The 7,500-nt window shown below is 36.5% G+C and overlaps 1 protein-coding gene across 1 annotated transcript in view; it reads left to right on the forward strand.

The window, feature by feature from the left end:
* The window catches only part of LOC127622729 (voltage-dependent calcium channel subunit alpha-2/delta-1-like), a 123,198-nt gene that overhangs the window by 58,714 nt on the left and 56,984 nt on the right, over window positions 1-7,500 (forward strand). The window contains exons 13-16 of the mRNA XM_052096781.1: window positions 630-708; window positions 826-875; window positions 1,015-1,098; window positions 1,195-1,266. Of these exons, the coding sequence (XP_051952741.1) occupies window positions 630-708; window positions 826-875; window positions 1,015-1,098; window positions 1,195-1,266 (285 nt within the window). The remainder of the gene's footprint in view (window positions 1-629; window positions 709-825; window positions 876-1,014; window positions 1,099-1,194; window positions 1,267-7,500) is intronic.

Here is a 7,500-nt window from a genome sequence, read left to right on the forward strand (position 1 = left end):
TATCTAATTATATATAGTTTTTATTATTATTGTTATTATTAATATTATGATTTATTTATTTATTTTGTGGTTTAAAGTAAAAACAATCTAATATATATATATATATATATATATATGTAGTTGTTATTAATGTTGTTATTATTAGTAGTATTATTATTATTAATTTATTTATTTATTTTGGGGTTTAAAGTAAAAAATATCTAATTATATATAGTTGTTATTAATGTTATTATTATTAATATTATTATTAATTTATTTATTTATTTTGGGGTTTAAAGTAAATAATATCTAATTATATATAGTTGTTATTATTGTTATTAATTAATTAATGTATTTATTTTGGGGTTTAAAGTAAAAAATGTCTAATTATATATAGTTGTTATTAATGTTTTTATTATTATTAATAATATTTTTTTATGTATGAAGCCAATAAGGACACAAAAAATAATTTTCGATGAATATGTGTTTCAATGTAGATTTTTGTTAATATTTTTTTTCCTGTAATAATTACCAGCTGACGGTTCATTTTCCCTTACTTATTCAGCATTAAATAACACCAACTCATTGTCTGCATTTATATTTTATGATGTCATATCATCAGACTATATCAGACTGCTGTTTGCCTGCAGGTGCGTGTGTTCACCTTCTCTGTGGGTCAACACAACTATGACACATGGCCCATAAAGTGGATGGCCTGTGCTAATAAAGGTAACACATGTTATGTTTGTGTGCCCCCTAGTGGTGAAAGTACCACAAGTATCCTCACACACTGTTGTACTACAGTCCTTTGAAGAATAAACCTGCATATCTATGTATGTTTTCCAGGATATTTCTATGAAATCCCTTCCATTGGAGCCATCCGCATAAACACTCAGGTCTGCACAGAGCCAAAGCGATTCGGGTTTAATTATAGAGACTTGTGGGGTTTGTTTTGCTACTTATTTTTGTTTAATTAGATGTGAAGGTCCAAGCATGACCCACTTTTCCTTGCTTGTTTTGTTTGCGTTTGTTTAGGAGTATCTCGATGTTTTAGGCCGGCCGATGGTCCTCGCAGATGCTAAACAGGTGCAATGGACCAACGTGTATCTGGACGCCCTGGTAATGCACTAAGCAAACATTTAGGGTGACTGCAGATCGATGCAACAGTAGTTCTGTACTCTTACACTGTTTCCTTTGACCTCTCGCTGACCTCAGGAGCTGGGCCTGGTCATCACCGGCACGCTGCCAGTGTTCAACAAGACCAAAGACGGGGGACCTCGAAACCAGGTCAGCCCATCATTTATCCTGATTTACCCTTTACAATACTCATATTATATTATATACATTATATAAATGTATAATCATCAATGACATACATCAGAGATACATTTTATGCAATTCTTGCAAAGGGAGTAACTTTTGAAGATTTCTTCGATGCCTAAATGAAATCCAATGATTGGTCTGACTGTAACTTTATATTAAACATTACAAAATGTAACTATATAAAGGAATCGAAGCAAAACAAAAAATGTGAAGTCAACTTTCAGGAGAGTCATTTAGCAACTTCTCAGAATGAAGTGTTTTTGATTCACTAAAAAGAACTGGCTCATTAGAGACATTTGTTCGGGAATCAGTCTACACTGGTCGCGCTGTAGATTTAAAAAAAAAAAAATGCTCATAAAAGTTGTTCATATGTGTTTCACTCTGTGGATTCAAATGAATCAGTTCATAAGAGTCATTTGTTCGTGAATTATACTTCACTAGTCGCGCTGTATGTTTCACTCTGTAGATTCAAAAGAACCTGTTCATAAGAGTCATTTGTTTGTGAATCATACTTCACTAGTCACGCAGTATGTTTCACTCTGTAGATTCAAGAGAACCGGTTCATAAGAGTCATTTGTTTGTGAATCATACTTCACTAGTCAAGCAGTATGTTTCACTCTGTAGATTCAAGAGAACCGGTTCATAAGAGTCATTTGTTCGTGAATCATACTTCACTAGTCTCGCAGTATGTTTCACTCTGTAGATTCAAAAGAACCGGTTCATAAGAGTCATTTGTTTGTGAATCGGACTACACTAGTCGCTTTATGTTTCACTCTGTAGATTCAAGAGAACCGGTTCATAAGAGTCATTTGTTCGTGAATCATACTTCACTAGTCACGCAGTATGTTTCACTCTGTAGATTCAAGAGAACCGGTTCATAAGAGTCATTTGTTTGTGAATCATACTTCACTAGTCACGCAGTATGTTTCACTCTGTAGATTCAAGAGAACCGGTTCATAAGAGTCATTTGTTTGTGAATCATACTTCACTAGTCGCGCAGTACGTTTCACTCTGTAGATTCAAGAGAACTGGTTCATAAGAGTCATTTGTTTCTGAATCATACTTCACTAGTCGCGCAGTATGATTCACTCTGTAGATTCAAGAGAACTGGTTCATAAGAGTCATTTGTTTGTGAATCGGACTACACTAGTCACTTTATGTTTCACTCTGTAGATTCAAGAGAACCTGTTCATAAGAGTCATTTGTTTGTGAATCATACTTCACTAGTCTCGCAGTGTGTTTCACTCTGTAGATTCAAGAGAACTGGTTCATAAGAGTCATTTGCTTGTGAATCATACTTCACTAGTCGCGCAGTGTGTTTCACTCTGTAGATTCAAGAGAACCGGTTCATAAGAGTATTTTGTTTGTGAATCATACTTCACTAGTCGCGCAGTACGTTTCACTCTGTAGATTCAAGAGAACCGGTTCATAAGAGTCATTTGTTTGTGAATCATACTTCACTAGTCGCGCAGTACGTTTCACTCTGTAGATTCAAGAGAACCGGTTCATAAGAGTCATTTGTTTGTGAATCATACTTCACTAGTCGTGCAGTATGTTTCACTCTGTAGATTCAAGAGAACCGGTTCATAAGAGTCATTTGTTTGTGAATCATACTTCACTAGTCTCGCAGTATGTTTCACTCTGTAGATTCAAGAGAACCGGTTCATAAGAGTCATTTGTTTGTGAATCATACTTCACTAGTCGCGCAGTACGTTTCACTCTGTAGATTCAAGAGAACCGGTTCATAAGAGTATTTTGTTTGTGAATCATACTTCACTAGTCGCGCAGTACGTTTCACTCTGTAGATTCAAGAGAACCGGTTCATAAGAGTCATTTGTTTGTGAATCATACTTCACTAGTCGTGCAGTATGTTTCACTCTGTAGATTCAAGAGAACCGGTTCATAAGAGTCATTTGTTTGTGAATCATACTTCACTAGTCTCGCAGTATGTTTCACTCTGTAGATTCAAGAGAACCGGTTCATAAGAGTCATTTGTTTGTGAATCATACTTCACTAGTCTCGCAGTATGTTTCACTCTGTAGATTCAAGAGAACCGGTTCATAAGAGTCATTTGTTTGTGAATCATACTTAACTAGTCTCGCAGTATGTTTCACTCTGTAGATTCAAGAGAACCGGTTCATAAGAGTATTTTGTTTGTGAATCATACTTCACTAGTCGCGCAGTATGTTTCACTCTGTAGATTCAAGAGAACCGATTCATAAGAGTCATTTGTTTGTGAATCATACTTCACTAGTCTCGCAGTATGTTTCACTCTGTAGATTCAAGAGAACCGGTTCATAAGAATCATTTGTTCGTGAATCATACTTCACTAGTCTCACAGTACGTTTCACTCTGTAGATTCAAAAGAACCGGTTCATAAGAGTCATTTGTTTGTGAATCAGACTACACTAGTCAGCTTTATGTTTCACTCTGTAGATTCAAGAGAACCGGTTCATAAGAGTCATTTGTTCGTGAATCATACTTCACTAGTCGCGCAGTATGTTTCACTCTGTAGATTCAAGAGAACCGGTTCATAAGAGTCATTTGTTCGTGAATCATACTTCACTAGTCGCGCAGTACGTTTCACTCTGTAGATTCAAGAGAACTGGTTCATAAGAGTCATTTGTTTGTGAATCATACTTCACTAGTCACGCAGTATGATTCACTCTGTAGATTCAAGAGAACTGGTTCATAAGAGTCATTTGTTTGTGAATCATACTTCACTAGTCACGCAGTATGTTTCACTCTGTAGATTCAAGAGAACCGGTTCATAAGAGTCATTTGTTCGTGAATCATACCTCACTAGTCGCGCTGTATTTTTCACTCTGTAGATTCAAAAGAACCGGTTAATAAGAGTCATTTGTTTGTGAATCGGACTACACTAGTCACTTTATGTTTCACTCTGTAGATTCAAGAGAACCTGTTCATAAGAGTCATTTGTTTGTGAATCATACTTCACTAGTCTCGCAGTGTGTTTCACTCTGTAGATTCAAGAGAACTGGTTCATAAGAGTCATTTGCTTGTGAATCATACTTCACTAGTCGCGCAGTGTGTTTCACTCTGTAGATTCAAGAGAACCGGTTCATAAGAGTATTTTGTTTGTGAATCATACTTCACTAGTCTCGCAGTATGTTTCACTCTGTAGATTCAAGAGAACCGGTTCATAAGAGTCATTTGTTTGTGAATCATACTTCACTAGTCTCGCAGTATGTTTCACTCTGTAGATTCAAGAGAACCGGTTCATAAGAGTCATTTGTTTGTGAATCATACTTCACTAGTCTCGCAGTATGTTTCACTCTGTAGATTCAAGAGAACCGGTTCATAAGAGTCATTTGTTTGTGAATCATACTTCACTAGTCTCGCAGTACATTTCACTCTGTAGATTCAAGAGAACCGGTTCATAAGAGTAATTTTTTCGTGAATCATACTTCACTAGTCGCGCAGTACGTTTCACTCTGTAGATTCAAGAGAACCTGTTCATAAGAGTCATTTGTTTGTGAATCATACTTCACTAGTCTCGCAGTGTGTTTTACTCTGTAGATTCAAGAGAACCGGTTCATAAGAGTCATTTGCTTGTGAATCATACTTCACTAGTCGCGCAGTGTGTTTCACTCTGTAGATTCAAGAGAACCGGTTCATAAGAGTCATTTGTTTGTGAATCATACTTCACTAGTCTCGCAGTATGTTTCACTCTGTAGATTCAAGAGAACTGGTTCATAAGAGTCATTTGTTTTTGAATCATACTTCACTAGTCGCACAGTATGTTTCACTCTGTAGATTCAAGAGAACCGGTTCATAAGAATCATTTTTTCGTGAATCATACTTCTAGTCTCGCAGTATGTTTCACTCTGTAGATTCAAGAGAACCTGTTCATAAGAGTCATTTGTTTGTGAATCATACTTCACTAGTCGTGCAGTATGTTTCACTCTGTAGATTCAAGAGAACCGGTTCATAAGAGTAATTTGTTTGTGAATCATACTTCACTAGTCTCGCAGTACGTTTCACTCTGTAGATTCAAGAGAACCGGTTCATAAGAGTCATTTGTTTGTGAATCATACTTCACTAGTCACGCAGTACGTTTCACTCTGTAGATTCAAGAGAACTGGTTCATAAGAGTCATTTGTTTGTGAATCATACTTCACTAGTCGCGCAGTACGATTCACTCTGTAGATTCAAGAGAACTGGTTCATAAGAGTCATTTGTTTGTGAATCATACTTCACTAGTCTCGCAGTACGTTTCACTCTGTAGATTCAAGAGAACCGGTTCATAAGAGTAATTTGTTTGTGAATCATACTTCACTAGTCGCGCAGTATGTTTCACTCTGTAGATTCAAGAGAACCGGTTCATAAGAGTCATTTGTTTGTGAATCATACTTCACTAGTCTCGCAGTATGTTTCACTCTGTAGATTCAAGAGAACCGGTTCATAAGAGTCATTTGTTTGAGAATCATACTTCACTAGTCTCGCAGTGTGTTTCACTCTGTAGATTCAAGAGAACCGGTTCATAAGAGTCATTTGTTTGTGAATCGGACTACACTAGTCACTTTATGTTTCACTCTGTAGATTCAAATGAATCAGTTCATAAGAGTCATTTGTTCGTGAATCATACTTCACTAGTCTCGCAGTACGTTTCACTCTGTAGATTCAAATGAATCAGTTCATAAGAGTCATTTTTTCGTGAACCATACTTCACTAGTCGCGCAGTGTGTTTCACTCTGTAGATTCAAGAGAACCGGTTCATAAGAGTCATTTGTTTGTGAATCGGACTACACTAGTCACTTTATGTTTCACTCTGTAGATTCAAGAGAACCGGTTCATAAGAGTCATTTGTTTGTGAATCGGACTACACTAGTCACTTTATGTTTCACTCTGTAGATTCAAATGAATCAGTTCATAAGAGTCATTTGTTTGTGAATCATACTTCACTAGTCGCGCAGTTTGTTTCACTCTGTAGATTCAAATGAATCAGTTCATAAGAGTCATTTGTTTGTGAATCATACTTCACTAGTCACGCAGTATGTTTCACTCTGTAGATTCAAAAGAACCGGTTCATAAGAGTCATTTGTTTGTGAATCAGACCACAATGGTCGTGCTGTGTTTTGTGCTGTAGATTTAGTACAGGTCAGCGCAGCTGCTTAAGGAAACACTATCAGACTAGTTTAGTGCTTTGTCTGCATTGCAGAAATAAAATGCATGATTAGGATCTGTTAACGGTACATAAAATCATGTGGATCCAGAACATGTTTTAAATGAACCAGTTCTCGGTTCCCAACTCTAAATTTCAACTACAAATTCTGAAATTCATGTCAAGTTTTCACTTCAAACTTTCACTCAGATGTTCATGCTAATAGTGTAATTCGTAAGTTCAAATGAAATTGTAGTGACTATGAAAAATGCAAAGTTTTGTAGAGTTTTGGACGCTACTGTTTGCAAAAGCAACGCTGAAACAGAGTTATAAATGCTGTACAAATATTTATATTACAACACACTTTAAATGTATACGTAAACGTAATTCAGAAATGTAATTCAGATCACACTTAAAATGACATATTTAACTTCCCAAAATGAATCTGTGCATCATCTTTTATAAGCTGGAAGATCTTTGACTGCCCAAACAGGGACAGTGATGGTTTAACTTAATGCCTCTAAAAATCACAGGCGGTAATGATGCATATGAATCAATGAACGGAAGATGTGTCGCTAAAACACCCGTAGCTCATAGTGCTATTTTTGTCACTTTATAAGGGGTAAAAGTTACTATTGACGTAACAAAGTGTAAACCTCATTATCTCTTGAATGCATTAACCATGCGGACAATAGCCTGCTTAGAGAAACACTGATAGGAACAGATGTGGAAAATAAATATTGCATGGTATCTTATCCCAAACTTTCCCAGTTTGGGGTCAAGGGATCCGTACACTGTGCGTCAAACCGTTGGACCCTCTGAAGTCGTTAGTTCCTGCTCTCTGAATGCGTCACGGAGGTCTCTGGTAAGGTTAATACCCTTGACGTGACGATACAGCAGGTCACATACTGTGTGACACGTGTCTGCTTGTACCAGATCTGTCGCTCTACGTCAACGTTATATTTCAGTGATGGTTATAATTGACTTCTGTCCGACCAAACTGTCCAAAACGCCCCTAAACATCTGGCAATAGTGACATTGATCAAATTAAATTTGAATGATTTTTGATGGTT

The sequence above is a fragment of the Xyrauchen texanus genome, chromosome 29 (genome assembly GCF_025860055.1).
Source record: "Xyrauchen texanus isolate HMW12.3.18 chromosome 29, RBS_HiC_50CHRs, whole genome shotgun sequence".
Lineage (NCBI taxonomy): Eukaryota > Metazoa > Chordata > Actinopteri > Cypriniformes > Catostomidae > Xyrauchen > Xyrauchen texanus.